Below are 16,975 nucleotides of genomic sequence, written 5' to 3'. Positions count from 1 at the left end.
GCTTCATTGTACACTGAAATCCACGTGGAGTGCTTAAAAAGCGGTTTTCCAAATGAAAGAAGACCTAAGTAGTTCATATTGGGCCATCTCTGGCGCAATCAATTTTTAGACATCTGATATTGGGCGCAGCGAAGTCGCTGTTCTGATCTGGGCACAGCGCTGACTGTACAGCGTCTCTGCGCATGCGCACTCAGGGCCACGGAGCCGCAGGAGATCAGAGCTGGTAAGCCAAATTTCACTTCGAATTTCATCCACAAGCGCAAATTAATTTCATATCATGAAATTCCCTGCGTTTTGTCAGTTGTAGCCGGCAAGAAGGCCCGAAACTAGTTACAAAACGTGTTTTTTCTTTTTCCAGGTAAAGCGTTTTAGCGTTGTGAATTCTGCCAACCACAAAGCTTTTCTAATATGCGCGTAATAACGACATGCGCTTAATTTTTCTCTTACTCTTAAATAGGTTGGAATGGTAATTGGTGCCGGTGCTGCGATGAAAAAGCCCTGGTATTGTTGTGAGATGCGAATGTTGCTCATTCATTCGAGGTGCAGCTGGAATGGGTGACAGGGTTCATTTTTCACTAAATGGGATTTCGGTGGGTTTGAGGCTCCGCTGTCACATTTTATGTTGGTCTCAGTGATTCAAGGATTTCACATCCTCCGCCATTTTAACAATTGTACGTGTGTATGTGTTTGGAGGCTCAAACGCAAATTTGTAGGCTTTTCATTGGCGGTAATGGATGGATGGATGTTTAAAAGTCATATAGGGTCAGAGCTGCCGGAGAGAAGCGACTCTGTTCTGCAAAATGGCAGAAGCACATTGGTTGTTGTTGATGTTGACGAAATTATATAGTGATAACTATGTAAAAAGCCGAGTTTTGCCGGTGCTGTCTATAAATACATAATGGCAGTTTTTAAAAGAACAGTCCTGATTACAGTAGTTACCTGTGTATTGAACAATACCAGTGACGTTTTCCCTCATTTTTACTGTATTTTCTGAAGGTAAAATAAACACTAACTTGCTTGTCTGCGGGAAAGTGCAATATGACTCGACATCCACTATTGTTCATCCAAAATTCAATGAATTATTTCTGAATAAAAACATTCTGATCCAGTCCCGTGCTAGAATGCAGCGACTTCTAAATTTCACCTATGCAAATGCAAATGTTTCTGTAGATTTTGTGAGAGAAGATAAACAAAGGACAGATGAAACCTTCACCTGCTGGATCTGCAAAGATATCTCTGTACAGATCTTTTCTGTTCAAGCGCTCCGGAGCGGAAGACCAGGACCCCGTCATGAGTGCCAAAGTGAACATGGAAGCTCCACCCAAAGAACCAGATCCAGCCCCTTCAGACCCACCTGTCTCGTCCCCCAAGGAGGACGTCCTGATTCCTGCGAGCGACAGCGTGGCCAAAAAAGCCCGTCCGCAGCCCCACACCACCACAGCTTTCCTTCTCCAAGGTGAGCTCCGGGCCAGGGGGGGCAGAGGTTGAACCTTCTTCTGCATTTATCTTTGTTACGTCTTGGGAAATCCAACATGGTAACAAGTCCCTTTACTCAGGTGCTTTAAACACTGAAAATCATCAACACTGGCTTTAATAAATGTCGTCTTTTAAAGCGTTTCACACTCGGTATACAATACGCGGAACAATTACTGATGATGTCACAGCAACACAGTGTCAGCTGCACAGAGGTAGTTTTGACCTCGACGGGTTTATTTGAAGGTATTCTTAAAATCAGTTGTTGGAAGTAACCAGACGACAAAATCAAACACGCGCGTCTGAGGAGAAGGGCGATGAGGCTGACTGCGCGTTTTCCGGTCAGCTCCCGCTTCAGGCCATCACCAGATCGAGGTGACCCCGGCTGTTGCTGTAGGCGACCCAGCCAAAGGAGGGAGGGGCAACGAGGCGGCCCCGCCCACGCTGACAGCACAGGTGGGCGGGCCCTGCAGCATCGTCCACGTCCTGGAGTGGAAGGAAGGGATGGCCATCCTGCCCAGCAGCAACCTCAAGGTGAAAGTGACGCTCCGGCCTCGGCCGCAAACCTCCTCCCAACGTGTTTTACAGCTGATGCTTCACTCGCGCAGCTTTTTAGAGCGCTGTCAGGTGAAGAGGAGCAGCAGAAAGATGGAAGTTGTGCACTTTGCTGAAGCACCAATAACAAACTAGGCTACAAATAACACCAAGAATTGGTCCCACTTTTTCTGTATAAATGTATACTGCAGTATGTGTTGTAGCAACTGTAAGGTGGGCACAAAATCTTAGTTATTAAAGAGTAATTGCAACCACATCTATAGTAAATGTCAGAGGAAACCATTCAGTTAGTTTAGATTACTACAAAAACTGAGAAATACCTAAATACATTACAAAATATGCATCTGGACTAAACTGAAACCAGGCTCAAGAACATCAATGCATATTTAATATTATCCTCGTAAATTATTAAAAGGGGGAAAGTGTGGGAAAGTATGGATCTGAATGCTCATTTTAATGGATGGATCATAGATGTATGTGCGTGTGGGTTTCAGTTCTGCGTAAGTGACGTCGGAACACTCAGCACTCTGATCACCCCGGGGGCCACCAGCAGCATCGCTGAACCAGCAGCTGGCACTTCTGAGAGATCGTGTGATGCAGAAACGGTGTCCACAAACAAGCCAGGTACAGTGGCAGCTGCCAAGTTCTGTTCAAGGTGCCAACACGACGCCATTGACAACCAACAGCCATGAACAGCGGCATTAATCACCACGGAACACGCATGTGTCCTCCACAATCTGTGGGTGCTAGCGAATGTTGCTCAGCAACAATGGTCAAAATGTGAACCATTGTGCTAATATTGCTCCTCTCTTCCTGTTTTTTTTTGTGGGAAGTGTGGCTGTCAAGGGACAACTGTGATTTCTAAATAACTATAAATGTAACTATCAGTCTTAGAAATAAACCCATTGTTTCAGGTCATACGCTTGAACACAGAGAATACATCAGTGATCACTTGTGATCTTACTTCTGTTGTGTGATATTTGCTGCTTTAGAACTAAAGCAGATCAGAAAAAACGAATGCGAGAGCACATTTAATTCGTCTGACTGTAACGACAGCGATTGCTGCTTCAGTGTGTTTGCGGGTAGGTGGTATCATTGTTGAGGACTGTTACTTTCTATAAATGTCCACAATATTATTTGAAGTATTTTTGCCGCACCACCTTTCTTCTGAGTGTGTGTATGTGAGTGCTTGCTGTGAGGAGAAATGTGCAATAATTACATCAGCCACATCTTGTCCTGCTCCCCATAAGTGAAGCGAGCGCAGCTGCAGATACAGTAGATATCGAACAGGCATCATTATGAAGAACACCCACATTCATTCAGCAGAAAACGGGTCGAACTCAACCCTTTGAAGGCGGCAGCGTGCAGCACACCTCCCACTAACCCCAACCCGTTCAGGCAGTGTCTTCTTTTTGCTCTGGGTGTCAGATGTGGCGGCGCCGGTCATCTCAGTCAGGGGGGTAGCTGTGGAGTCAGAGCGGTTCGTGTCGGTGAAAGCTGACGTCCAGGCCGGGCCGGGCCAACAGAACCACGATCCCAAAGCTCCGAGGACTTACTTAGAGGAGCTCCGCAGAGATCCAACTACTGACAAGTAAGCGGCGCCTCCCTCATGTTTTGGAAAATCACATTTTGCTATATTTAATAAATCACACATGGGTACTGGGTGGATATTGTTTCCATTTATAAGGGTGAAGTTTTATCGAATGCAAGAGTAAATAATGATGTGGTGGGTCTGTTTTCGGCACCTCAGGAGAAGCTCTGTGGTGGAGAAGGTTCCAGCCGGAGGAAGGGTCTCGTCCCTCAATCCCGATCACCTGAAACCCATGAGGAAGAGGAAGAGGAAGGAGTACCTGAGTCCATCGGAGGAAGACTCCGACATCGAAGGCACAGTGAGGCGGCGTTCACTTTGTTTTTACACCTGAGTGGGGCCAAATAAGCTCCGTCCTTCTGAACAATGAGACAATATTTCATAGCTTTCCACAGATTCAGCATTCTTTTCTCTCTGCTCTTCCCCACACTTATTTTAGGAGGAGAAATTGGATGAGAAGGCAGACAGCAGACACATTAGAGGAGGTTGGACTAATATTCGCCTTTTCATTGGCAAACATGAATCCATTTAGGGGCTCTTATTGATTTGTCCGGCTAATTCATTTGCTTAGACTTTTTTATTCTTCTGGTGCAGGTGGAGACATTAAGACAGAACAGTGGACGTGGGCCCAGTATCTGGAAGAATGCAAAGCTGTTGCTGCACCCGACAAGCTTTTCCAAGAGGTGTGTGTGCGTGTGTGTGTGTGTGTGTTATTCAAGCTGGAACTGCACTCCTGTCATTAAAACAAACCTCATACATTCTGTGATTTGTGCTTTAATATTTACTCTTGTGTCGTGTGTGTCCAGTCACAGCGAGTGCCAACGGTAAAAAACGGCTTCAAACAAGGGATGAAGCTGGAGGGCATCGACCCGCAACATCCGTCCATGTATTTCGTCCTCACTGTGGCCGAAGTGAGTCAGACTTCCATTACCACGGTCAATGGCTCTTAATGGCCGGAATATTTCGGACTACAAATCCCTCACTGATTTGTGTGTGCGTGCACCACAGGCCTGTTGCAGCTTGCCCACCTCCAGGCTGGTTTTATTTGTCTAATGTGAAGGTGTCAAACACACTCACAGAGGACAGAATTCAAAAAAGATCCCAAAGCATAAAGGAAGTTGCTGCAACAGGAGAAAACAAACTAAAAAGACAAACAAGACACAGAATGCACTCATTACAAGCTATCTGTTTCCCTTTTCTACACTTAGAAAAGTTTGAAGCAGCCAAGAGAGATCATTGTTGGATATAAAAAACAAAGCAATTACACAGGGACATTTAGAGCATTGCATTCTGGGATTTCTTACAGATTGTTTGCATGCTGGGTATACAGACCATCATGAATACCTATGTGATATGAGCCCCAGCCCTGGTCTTTAAATTTCATTTGCATAACCTTTCACGTCCTCGTCATCGTTGTGGGTCAGGTTTGTGGTTACCGGCTGCGGCTCCATTTCGATGGCTACTCCGACTGCCACGACTTCTGGGTGAACGCCAACTCGGCTGACATTCATCCTCCGGGCTGGTGTGAAAGCACAGGACACAAACTGCAAACTCCCAAAGGTCAGCTGCCTCTGTTCCAGACACTTGATACACACTGTAACAGAGCAAAACAACAGCTGTAAAAAACATAAGACATCAATATTCAATACGAAATAAAGCTGTGAAGACGATTCTTGACCTAAGAGAAGAGAACGCTCTATCCTGTTTTTGTAAACAGCCTTTGTCTTTCACCTATAAGTTTAAACTAATCAGGCTATAAGAACATGCTGTGCTATTTTACCAAAAATGACACATCTAGTTTGTTTTTCTGCATAGACTTTCTTCCTCTTGCAGGCTGCAAAGAGGAGGAGTTTACCTGGACCAATTACCTGAGAATGACTAAAGCACAAGGGGCTTCCAAAGAACTCTTTGCCAGCCCTGGGAGGGTAACTGTCACCATATATAATATACGCTGCACCAGCTCCTTCCATGTATGAATATTGCTGGGAAGCTAAAACTCCAGCCCAGGAGATTAATGTTGCGTTTAAATGTTTTTAACTGCAGGCTGATGTACCAGACATCGATCCCTGGCGTTATTTTCCAGTCACCTTCACTCACAGGCTGTAAACCATCAGCTGCCTGTCTTGACTGCCTGTCTGCTGCCTTTGTTTAGGTGGATGTAAAGTGCGGGTTTGACATCGGGATGAAGCTGGAGGCCGTGGATCGCATGAATCCGTCGCTCATCTGCGTAGCAACCGTCACCGATGTGGTGGACGACCGTTTCCTGGTTCATTTCGACAACTGGGATGACACATACGACTACTGGTGAGACAGCATGACCGGTCTGGCTGGCTTAGCAACTGGCAAATACTCACTTCGATGTCCAGATTAAGATCCCTTGTAAGATCCTTTTTCCCTCTTCCGCTTTTACTTATAAATATTTTTTCCACAAGTTTGCAACTTTAAAAAAAAAAAAAACATTCATCTTTAGTTGTGACAGATTTCGGACATTTATGAAAATGTCCTCCTTTTGCTGGTGTTTATTTAGTCTTACAGTTATTCTTAAATATTAAAAGTTTATTGCTTAATTTTGTGTGCAGGTGTGATTCCAGCAGTCCTTACATTCATCCTATTGGCTGGTGCCAGGAGAGAAACCTGCCGCTAACGCCACCTCAGGGTAAAGGTCCTGTTTACAGTCAGTCGTTCCTTTATTGGTGTGATGGAGTTATATAGAATAGCAGTAAATACCTCTGTTTAGAATTTGGAATAGACTTTACAGCTTCTTATTTTGTAATATATATTTTTAAAAGAGCTGAATTGAGTCTTTGACGTGCTAGATTATCCTGACCCGGCCCAGTTCTCCTGGCCCTCGTACCTCGAAGAGACTGGCTCCAAAGCAGTGCCCGCTGAGGCCTTTAATGTGGTGAGAACATTCTATATCTGCAGTTTTGTATTTGAATAATCACTTTATTGCTTTGTTTAAGCTTTGTCAGTAGGAGCCAGAAACCTTTCAATTGTATTGACTGTTAAAGTCACTACAATTCACTCTAAAGTGGCTAAAAGTCATTTTAAGACTAATGATCTTTGTTCGGGCTTATGGAGGGACTTAAATGATCAGATGCTCTGTGCTTTAAAACTCCTACTAAAAAGAATGAAATTCCTCAAAACATGTTTTTAAAAGCACATGTTTAATGCTATTGTTCCATGTCATGTGTCCAGCGTGAAGCCCACAGCTTCCAGCCTCAGATGAAACTGGAAGCTGTGGACAAGAGAAGCCCAGGTCTGATCCGAGTGGCCACCGTGGAGGAGGTCGATACTCATCGCATTAAGGTGTTCTCACTACTTCCATCCTCCTCCTGTTTGCTATCAGAAGACACAGATGATCATGTCTTGGTTTCTCTTCCAGGTCCATTATGATGGCTGGAGTAACGTCTATGATGAATGGGTGGACTCGGATCACCCGGACATCCACCCTGCGGGCTGGTGCGACGCTACTGGTCACCCACTCAAAATCCCACCACGTGACACCAAAACACAGCAGTCACATGGTAGCATCCATCATTTGGCTCTAAAGGAAACTGACGTTCAAATTAAAGTTGCCTCGTTGGCATTATTGTCTACCCTTGTGTGTATTTGTAGTGGTCAGGGAGCCTCCTGCTACAGGCCAGGCCACGTTCCCTTCTTCCATACCCTGCAAACCCATAAGCAACCCCAGAACCAAGTACAGCTTCCACAACAGGTCTGAACAGCTTCCCCATCAATGCTTTTGAGGCCTTAACGTTTCAATTTGAGTGATTTGGTTTCTCCTTAAAAAAAAAGTCACTGGGGCTGTTTTTGAAACAGGAAGTGTCCGACTCCAGGTTGTGATGGTTCAGGTCATGTGACAGGCCGTTTCACCGCCCATCACTGCATATCTGGCTGTCCGCTAGCTGAACGTAACCAGGGCAGGCTAAAGACCGAGCTGTCAGACTCAGAGTGCAAGAGGAACCTCTTCTTTGGCCAAAGGAGCAAGAAAAACCATTATCGTGGCAGGTACGTGTGTGTGTGTGTGTGTGAGTGTGAGTGTGAGTGTGAGTGTGAGTGTGAGTGTGTGGAGTCTGGGAGTTAGTAGGGATGGTTAGGGTAAGGAGCTGGGTTAGGTCTACTAAAGTCCCCACAAAGATAGAAATGTGAGGATCTATTTCTGTGGGGTATTTTCAATAAATAAAACACTGCATTGCCATAAATGGCCTCCTATTTTGTAATTGCTACATTGGAAATTCTGTTGTTTTTCTGGTGTTTTTAAACGTCACGACTCAACTTAAATCGTGGCAACAGTTGTTGGTGCACCAGTTTTCCTTTAGTTACGACCAGTCAATCAGCCATTTTGTACTTATGCAAAAACTCAATATTTGTTAAACATGCGTTTTTTTAGGATCGGTCGTCCTCCTAAATACAGGAAGAACCAGCAGAGGGACTACCAAAGTGAGTCTTCCTAATCAATCATAAGTAGCATTTTACACTTTAAATAGACCTGATATAAATAGACATAGCGTGTGTGTGTGTGTGTGTGTGTGTGTGTGTGCGTGCGCGCGTGTGTGTGTTCAGCCATGTCCTCAGAGGGAGCGTATCCGTCACTCTTCATGTCAGCCCTGAACAGTCAGTCAGACAGGACTCTGTCTTTGTGCTGGGAGCAACACTGTAAGCTGCTGCCGGGGGTCCAGGGCATCCACGCCAACCAGGTGGCGGTGTGGAGCGTGGACGAGGTGAGGAAGCGGACGCGTTCGGCTTTTTCTCAGCTGTCTTGTCGATTCTGAAGCCAGACGCGTCTGTGTTGCAGGTTTTCAGGTTCGTCCAGAATCTGATTGGCTGTGAGGAGCAGGCCCGTGTTTTCAAAGACGAGGTGAGCGAAACGCTGGTTCTGCTCCGATTCTTCGCTATGCTCTTATTTTCCTACTTCTGTGCGGCACAACTCCGCCCCTTTCAAGGTCAATTCTTTTCGTTTTTGACGGTAATGATGACCCAGTCAATTAAAAAAACAATTAAAACTAGTTCTTTGGAAACTTTTTTTTTTTTTTATACTATAAGTTAAACTAATATTCTAAATTTGGGGGGATGGGGGGTGGCAGACCGGTTTGTAGGGGACAGGGCTGAGAAGTGGAGGGTTCAAGTCCTGGTGTGAACAATACATGGGAGGTGTTCTGGTAGCTGTGTCAGGACACCTTCAGAGCACCGCCGAGGTACCCTTGAGCAGGGCACTGAACCCCCAAATGTTGACAAAGGGCCCTGCGATGAACCAGGCTCCAGCAACCCCCCCGGTGAAGAGAAAGAAAAGGAGAAGTTTCTAAATCACCTGTGATTCTCAGATGATACTCATCACCTTTCTTGTGTCGTCAGATGATCGACGGCGAGGCCTTCCTGCTGCTGACCCAGACCGACATCGTGAAGATCATGAGCATCAAGCTGGGACCCGCGCTCAAGATCTCCAACGCCATTCTCATGTTCAAAAGCACAGACGAGGGACTGAAGTGACACCCCCCCCCCCCATTCACCCCAGGAGCCATCATCGTGTGCCAAAACCATTCTGTTGCAGGGAAGAAGTAAAAAAAAAACCTGAACCCTTTTTTTTCATATGTTTGGTGTCCAGTACCCATCAGAGAGAGAGGGCTGGGGGTGGGGGGTGTCAATGAGAGAGCAAAGGACAGGAGGAATCAAAGACAAGAATCATGGCCAGATTGCTAAAGAAGCTCGATGGAGAGGTGGAATAGCACCTGATTTTATAGTCTGATGATGCTTTGATATCTGATCGCTGGCGAAGATCTAAAAATCATTCTAAGCACATGTGTCCAAGCGCCTGCTTCATGCTCATGGATCCTCATTGTGGTTCGGAACGATTGGTGGGAGTTTCCTACTGTCTAACACAGAGAAATGGTGCTGAATGATGAAACTGAGAATCCTCCCAGTGGATTTAAGCCTTAACTCCAGTGAGCCGCTACCAGTTAATCTACCAGCTTGCACAGTTTCATCATTTTATTCTGGGACAAATTCATTATTGAACCACCAGTTCAAAAGTTCTGATAGTTCCATGAAAATGAGGGGGGGGCGAATGAACAGGCTGCAAATTAGTCAACGTGGCTGGCGAATAAAAACCGTTGTGAGCTTCATTTTTATGTGCAATAAAACAGTTTAGCTGGTAGTTCTGTTTCCACTGACTCATATTACAGCCTCTCTCTGATCAGATTTGTGCACTAACGAGATGCCGACGTCCTGCTTTGTCATGTGTAAGGTAAAAGAGGTTCAGCATCATGGTTAGGGGGAAGTCATCATTAGGTCTTCACCTTCTCTGTAATGCACGGGTCAGGATGTGACACAACAGCACAGCGTTTCAGGGTTTTTTTTAAAAATAAAAGAAAAAGATTATTAACTCTTGATAGCTTCAGTGGAGAATTCTTCAGAGGTTTTTAGCACAACTGTGAATGCTCAGTGAAGGCTGTTGCCACTCTCTGTCACTAGAGAGTGCAAAGTTCCACCTTTCAGCGCGGCAGACGCAGGGAGATTTGGGACCTCTGGTTTTCACGTGGGGCCAAATGTTCCTTGGAATGTTTACATTTGAGGTCGGGGGTGGTTCAGAGTGGGCAGAGGCTGTGAGATAACGGATGTTACTGGACCGTTTTAAGGGCTTTTGAATGACATTTTATTGTCTCTCTGGTGGGATTCGTGTGTGACAGAAAGTGTGCGTGTGTGCGTGTGTGTGTGTGTGTGTGTGTGTGTGAAGATAATCTGGGGTCATAAGTCTCATTCTGTCCACGTAAATGAATAAATGTCCAAAGCTGTCTTGTCTGAATAAAGCCACTGCCTCTCGTCCAGCTGAATATTGACTATAAACTGCCTTGCAACGCGTCCCCCTATCCACCATATTGTGGTCAACAGGCGATGGTGGTGGCGGCAACTTTCCCAGCATGCTCTCTGCTGCCGGACGCTTAGCTCCCCTCTGACTGAGGTCTGATTTTAAAATCGCTTTCTTTTGGAAGGTTGTCAGAGGGCTTTATAAAGTAGGCATTGTGCATCTTTGCAACCATTAAAACAAACCAGCCCGGTCGGTATCACTTGTTATTATTACTGTTACTGGCTGGTTGTGACCTGAACCCAAGTCTCAGCCACATGCTTTAATCCAGGAAGGTTGAAAAGTTACGCCCAACGTTACAGACGACATTGATTTGAAAACTGCCCAGCAGCCGCCGGTGGGACGTCCCACGACCGGCCTCCTCCCCTTTATGAACCTTTAACTCTTCATTAATAATTCACCCCCTCGTCCCAGCACGCAGGCTGCACACTGAGCTGATCCCTGCGGACAGGTGAGCAAACTGGGCCGAGTTCACACTGATAACCTGGATTATTTTAGTCTGTGCTCGTTAACATAGCGTTTTCCTCTTTATATTTGATGATAAAACGCATCAGAATACCCCTTTGATTCTGTTTTTGGTCTCTTGAAGTTTTATTGGGTATTTATTGGCTGACTTCCTGGTTATAGTGCTGAGCAATGTTGTTTTTTGCTATTTGATGATTAAAACTCCATCTGCTCACCCGAGCAGAGGTCATCTCAAGGTTTTTAACATTGTCCTTCTAAGAGGCCTTTTTAAAAGTTAACTTGTGTGTTTATGATTCAGGATGAGTATATTTATAGGATACATTCAGTGCATATTTCACAAATAAACTAGCATTTAATTCAGTCAGAATCAACTGAGAGCAGCTCTTTATAGTTTGAAGGGACAAGAGGAATTCTTTGCAAATGTATATTTTCTGAGCAGATTGTTGTAATTAAATCTTCAGCACACTCTTTCAGTCTTTTAGATCACATTTTACAATCCCAGAGATGGTAAACTTTCATTTTGAACATGCGAGTGCAAATAAAGAGTTAAATACATGTGACTTTGCTGACTGCCTCTTGAGAGGTCAAGATAAATTAAAACAACACAAAACATACTCTCATTCATTAAAATTAACATTGCAGGAAGCGACAAAACGGATGTTGGATTCAGACAAACATTAACAAGGATAAATGTTTATTTTTACCTTCACTGATTTTAGATCTATAAATAGACAGTCCTGTACACCCCGAGGAAAGAGAGAGGCTTTGTCACCCCCCCACCCCCTTGTGTTTTTACACCTATAAGAATGACACAACAATATTTATGATGTAAACGCCAACACACACGCTCTCACGGAATGTACATGAAGTGTCCTTCAGTCTGGTGTTCCAGCATCTAAAAACGAGAACTACCTGCTCCACTGGATCCACACACACACACACACACACCCACACACACACACACAGAGTTGGCTCAAAACTGCTGATGCTCTGCTCTCACAGGTCCGTCTCTCACTGATGCTGGAGCTCTGGAATGGATAATGGCCACAGCACATTTTAATGTGAGTGTCTCTGTCCGTTTGTCGGTCAGACGAGAGTCATCTGATGTCTTGTTTTTATTTTTTTTTGTTATTTTTATGTTTATTTTAGGGTTTCTGTGTTTATCGTGTGACAGTAGCAGTGATTCAGTTTTCTTTCGAACCCTTTCTTCAGATGTCTGTAGGGAAACTGGTGCTTCCTTCTGTTACATAGTTGTTTTTAATGTGGTTACTTTTCATGTCAAGTTATAAAACGTGCACATCACAAGATGTAGCACAAGTGGCTGATAACTGTGGTGACCTCTGTTTTCATCAGAAGTGACTCAGATTCTTATCAGTTAGATATATTTTGTGGCTACAGCTGCTGTTACTGCACTGATAACTGCTTTTATTTAGGTGTAAGTGATTTTTCTAAGTCAGACTAGTGTGGAATCAACGTGTTTATTCCTTGAATGGGGTAGTTTTGGCCCCAGTTCTTCAGAACCAGTACGGCTTTGCATTGAGTGACGTTGATGATTCATTGTGTCAGCCAACCAAAGTCTCTCAGACAGAAAGTCTTTGGTTTTCCTCACACTTGTTTGTCCTCCAACAGCGGTCACAGTCTTCCTCCCACAATGACGTCAACCTGGGACCTTCAGCAAACCCACAGTCAGTCGCTCTTCCCTGAATTTCTATAAACATTTATCGGGATGAGATTTTCCAATTGATACGTGCTCAAATTCAATAGATTGTCGAGTGGGTTGCAGTGTACAATTTTGATTCAGCATCAGGAGATTAATGGGGTGATTTGCTGTCTTTTCCCGCTCCAGTGCCCGGCCCACTGACTTTGACTTCTTGGCTGTCATCGGGAAAGGCACTTTTGGAAAGGTAACGACTTTTTTTTCTGCCCATCGGTCCAACATTCCTGCTGTTTCTGTTCTGTAAGCTATTCAGATCAAATATTCACCAGCGGTTACTAATGGACTCGTGAGGTCGCGTTAAGACTGTTGACCCCAGTGAACTCTATAGATTAATTATAGGTCATATAGATTATAGGGGATGCTCTCTGCTCCGTTCTTGTCCCTTCAGCGAGTTCATTGTCTGATATAGGTTGAGGACAGAGAGAGCGTGCTGGCTGCTTCTGCCTGATTAAAATGGACTGCACGTAGTCGCCAATCATTAACGTCACAGTCCTTTGGGGACTCTTAAGGTTAAATCAGCTGAAATATGGCTGCAGAGGAGTGTTTTCAAACAATGACCACAAAGGATTTCTCTCATCCCCCCCCCCTGTTGAACTCAGTTCTGCAGCTGCAGCTTTGCGATGCAAACGCACCCTGCCATGGGGCGTGTTGTTCCCAGAGGGGGCTTTGATGCAATGTCCCGGCGACAGTGATGGTGGTGGTGCGCGCACTGTTTTTTTGCCAAACAGACCTCTAACAAACAAACAAACCTTCATGCAGGTCCTGCTCGCTAAGCATAAAGCGGATGGCAGCTTCTACGCCGTCAAAGTGCTGCAGAAGAAAATCATCCTGAAGAAAAAGGAGGTGGGGAGGAGAAAAAGCAATGTGACTTTGTGTTGCACAGAACTCGGAGCAGGTCTACAAACACACACATGCACACAAAGTTTTGATGCTACTTGATGCTCCTGAAGGTGTCAGTGTCTGCGGGTGTTGTTAGTAAACAGGTTTTTCCACACAGCAACACAGATTTTAATCTTATCTTCTTTCTCTGTACAAAGAACAATGTTTATGACTCCCCTAAAATTAATAAAGCCACGTGTTGGATCCTACATTTGTTTCCTTTAATCATCTGGACTGCTGGCTAGAAACTGTCGTTTCCATCCACACAAGCATGCAAACCGTCTGTCTCCCCCAGTTCAGCCATGTCTCCTCCATCTGCTTGTCTTCTCTCATTTCCCTTCCTTCACTGTCTCCTTGTGTCCCTACACCTCATCCTCCACCTCCTCCCTCCATTTCAGTCCCTCTGTTTTACTCAAAATTAACCAGCCACTAATATTTATCTTCATTCCTGAGCAGAGTGGCCTAAGAAGAGTTTTATTTTCAGGGTTTTAGGGTGGAAATCCATTTAATAAACATTGCACATGTATCATAAAAAGGGAGGATCCAAACCAAATGATTCACACCCTCTATTTCATTGCCGTAATTATTTACTTTTGTCCCTGTGATAAAATTCTAATATGTTTCTTTCTCCTGATTAGCAAAAAAACATCATGGCGGAGAGGAATGTGCTCCTGAAGAGCCTCAAACACCCGTTCTTGGTTCGGCTCCATTACTCTTTTCAGACTGCAGAGAAGCTTTATTTTGTCCTTGACTATGTCAACGGAGGAGAGGTATGAGCACGAGCATCAAGGACTGAGATGAGCTGAAACGCGCCCATGCGTGTGGTACAAGCACTGCAACATCTGTCTGCTGTCTCCTTGTTTCTCCGTAGCTGTTCTTTCATCTGCAAAGAGAACGGTGCTTTTCTGAGCCGAGAGCGAGGTTCTACACGGCCGAGGTAGCGAGCGCCATCGGCTATCTTCACTCTCTCAACATTGTCTACAGGTCAGACAAACAACATGATGTCGACGTGTCCCGATGCGTAAAAATGAACGTCTATGACTTCTTATTCTTTGTCACAGGGATTTGAAACCAGAGAATATTCTTTTGGACTCTCAGGTAGATCAGCTGACTCCTCTAGGTTTTTGGTCACTACTGTGAGACCTGTTGTGATTTTGCTGTATTACACCGTCCTTGTTTGTGTTTGACGCCTTCAGGGCCATGTGGTGCTCACAGATTTCGGCCTGTGCAAAGAAGGTGTCGAGCCAGAGGGGACCACCTCGACTTTCTGTGGGACTCCAGAGGTGAGGGGACTGTGGTTCAGTCCAGAAGGATTCTTAGTTTACACTTCAGTTCTGCAGTTTGATTCTTCGACTTTGGGTTGTGCCTCTCTCTCCGCAGTATTTGGCGCCGGAGGTTCTTCGTAAGGAGCCGTATGACAGGACCGTGGACTGGTGGTGTCTGGGAACTGTGCTCTATGAGATGATCTACAGCCTTGTACGTCTGGTGACACAGTGAAACAGTTTACTGTAGGCTGCTGCATATAAAAAGCCTGCCCACCGGCTGCTGGGAGACATCCCACAGTGTGATTTGTTGCAACCAAACTAAATTAGGTATCATCTTATAAACATATTCAATACGTTATTGATGCCAAAAAAAAGGTTCTAGAATAAGTATGTGGCCATCTCACATGGCTACATCGAGAAAACAAACTTTTGATTTTCTTAATGGGAAGAGGAGAAGCTTATTCCGTTACTGCCCCCTACCACCAGGGGGAGCCAAAAGTTCTCTGATAAAATATTTGCTCTCATTGCATGCATAATTATTCAATGAGCAGGTTTATGAGTAAAATGAGATGAGATCTACCTGATTTATTGGTTGACACCGCTTGCACCCTCTGCTCTACTTTAGCCGCCTTTTTACAGCCGCGACGTCGGCGAAATGTACGACGGGATCCTCCACAAGCCGCTGCAGCTGCCACCAGGGAAGTCTGACGCTATTAGCTCTCTCCTGGTGGGTCTTCTGCAGAAGGACCAGCACAGGCGCCTCGGAGCCATCGCTGACTTTGTGAGTTCTAAAACTACTCAATCTCTCTCTGTATATATATATAAAACCATTTAGCTGCCTGGATAAATCTGCCTATCGATGATAGATCACATATGTTCTGCCCTTCATTTACAGTTAGAAATAAAGAACCACGTCTTCTTCACGCCGATCAACTGGGACGACCTTTACCACAAAAGAATCACTCCTCCTTACAACCCAAATGTGGTGAGCGAGGGAACACGTCTGCAAATGTCTCTTTCTTTGTGCCCGTTTTCCTTAAATCTCATTCATGTTTATTTTCATAAATGTTTATTTTCCCAGAGAGGTCCAGCTGACACCCAGCACATTGATCCAGAGTTCACCAGAGAAATGGTTTCAGGTTCTGTGAGTCGGACTCCAGAGTTCACCGCCAGCGCCAGCGCCAGCAACGCCTTTAACGGGTTCTCCTTCGTGGCCACCGAGGACAGCTTCCTGTGAGGCGGGAACGCTCTGACGCGAGCTCTTCCTGCAGTGCCGGAGACTTTCTCTATACGACCTCTACTGAACTCTGCTCCCCGTTGAAGATGAGACACTACATGGATGACTTTATTACATCACACGTAGTTTTTTTGTTTTAGTGAGCAAATTTGTTGATTCAGTCCAGGAACGGTTGTGAACAGGCTGGACGGGACACGCAGACACGTATGAAGCAAGTGAAATCATGGTGATCTCCTGTGTATCAGCAGGACGAGGTCAACTCCAGCTAAGGCTAATTCCTCAAAACCGAACCATTCAAAAAAAAAAAGAAAAAACTTTTATTTGCTGCCTTTATGAATTGTGTTGTACATAGAATGTACAGTTTCGTCGCCTTCCAAGAAATGATTGGTTGGATGACCAACAGTGATTTCTGTCTTTTATATTTTAGAATGTTGCTAGTGATTTCACTTAGAAGCTGATGCCACATCGGCCAAAAGACCCTTGTGTGGTAGATCCAAAGGTCCACAAAACATAAGGAAAATGAGCGCCGTCAGCAAAAATGACATCCCTGCAGCGTGACCCTCACTTGGATCCACAGAAGAAGAAGAATTGACCCATAATTGGTCTTCCACTTTGTGACAATGGAAATGTTTTTGCATTTTTATTGAGACTAATATCACCTACCTGCACAGGTCGCCGATTCATTCATGTAATGATGATGCGCCATCACAGTGGGGACACCCTGTCTGTTGATTCCCTTTGCTGCAGATGTGCTACAGATGTGCTTTATCTATTAAAACTTCATAATAAGCTCTCGAATGACTTGGCTGCTGTTGGCGAAAGAGTCCACTTTACACATTGGAGATAGCATAAGTGAACATCCAGCAGAATATCGGTCATCGGCCAACACGCCGTATATAATCTGTTCAGAGCTAGAAAAAGGGCCGGTTCTCTG

General features: G+C 44.9%; 2 protein-coding genes across 7 annotated transcripts; both read left to right on the top strand.

The window, feature by feature from the left end:
* Nucleotides 1-52: 52 nt before the first annotated feature.
* Nucleotides 53-9,770, top strand: l3mbtl1 (L3MBTL histone methyl-lysine binding protein 1). Of its 6 annotated transcripts, none has more exons than XM_029833206.1 (22): nt 53-223; nt 1,261-1,456; nt 1,820-2,007; nt 2,523-2,652; nt 3,457-3,619; nt 3,779-3,917; nt 4,056-4,101; nt 4,211-4,299; nt 4,423-4,527; nt 5,041-5,176; nt 5,432-5,541; nt 5,769-5,920; nt 6,196-6,272; nt 6,433-6,518; nt 6,815-6,925; nt 7,002-7,143; nt 7,235-7,334; nt 7,439-7,627; nt 8,010-8,059; nt 8,183-8,340; nt 8,415-8,477; nt 8,972-9,770. In XM_029833206.1, exons 2-22 carry the CDS (start codon nt 1,291-1,293, stop codon nt 9,104-9,106), a joined length of 2,535 nt encoding a protein of 844 aa, XP_029689066.1. In that variant the 5' UTR covers nt 53-223; nt 1,261-1,290; the 3' UTR covers nt 9,107-9,770. The 6 variants fall into 6 exon arrangements, with proteins under 6 accessions (XP_029689066.1, XP_029689065.1, XP_029689064.1 ...); XM_029833205.1 differs by having other exon boundaries at nt 1,245-1,456; XM_029833204.1 differs by having other exon boundaries at nt 1,231-1,456.
* A 1,014-nt stretch (nt 9,771-10,784) lies between these two features.
* sgk2a (serum/glucocorticoid regulated kinase 2a) lies at nt 10,785-16,839 on the top strand. Its single transcript, XM_011620791.2, has 13 exons — nt 10,785-10,929; nt 11,946-12,004; nt 12,573-12,628; nt 12,790-12,847; nt 13,420-13,503; nt 14,178-14,309; nt 14,411-14,523; nt 14,601-14,637; nt 14,736-14,822; nt 14,920-15,015; nt 15,430-15,585; nt 15,700-15,789; nt 15,886-16,839. The coding sequence occupies exons 2-13, from the start codon at nt 11,984-11,986 to the stop codon at nt 16,039-16,041; spliced, it is 1,086 nt and encodes a 361-aa protein (XP_011619093.1). The 5' UTR covers nt 10,785-10,929; nt 11,946-11,983; the 3' UTR covers nt 16,042-16,839.
* The last annotated feature ends 136 nt before the right edge of the window (nt 16,840-16,975 follow it).

The sequence above is a fragment of the Takifugu rubripes genome, chromosome 3 (genome assembly GCF_901000725.2).
Source record: "Takifugu rubripes chromosome 3, fTakRub1.2, whole genome shotgun sequence".
Classification (NCBI taxonomy): Eukaryota; Metazoa; Chordata; class Actinopteri; order Tetraodontiformes; family Tetraodontidae; genus Takifugu; species Takifugu rubripes.
This window is presented reverse-complemented; position numbering and strand designations above follow the sequence as displayed.

What these genes read in the sequence shown, in the direction of transcription:
- l3mbtl1 (XM_029833201.1), top strand. Translation starts at nt 1,201, where the DNA reads ATGAAACCTTCACCTGCTGGATCTGCAAAGATATCTCTGTACAGATCT. An exon ending in CACAGCTTTCCTTCTCCAAG is followed by an intron (nt 1,457 to 1,819) that starts GTGAGCTCCGGG and finishes TTTTCCGGTCAG; the next exon opens with CTCCCGCTTCAGGCCATCAC. An exon ending in TCGATACTCATCGCATTAAG is followed by an intron (nt 6,926 to 7,001) that starts GTGTTCTCACTA and finishes TTTCTCTTCCAG; the next exon opens with GTCCATTATGATGGCTGGAG.
- sgk2a (XM_011620791.2), top strand. Translation starts at nt 11,984, where the DNA reads ATGGCCACAGCACATTTTAAT. An exon ending in GGAAAGGCACTTTTGGAAAG is followed by an intron (nt 12,848 to 13,419) that starts GTAACGACTTTT and finishes ACCTTCATGCAG; the next exon opens with GTCCTGCTCGCTAAGCATAA. An exon ending in TCGGAGCCATCGCTGACTTT is followed by an intron (nt 15,586 to 15,699) that starts GTGAGTTCTAAA and finishes CTTCATTTACAG; the next exon opens with TTAGAAATAAAGAACCACGT.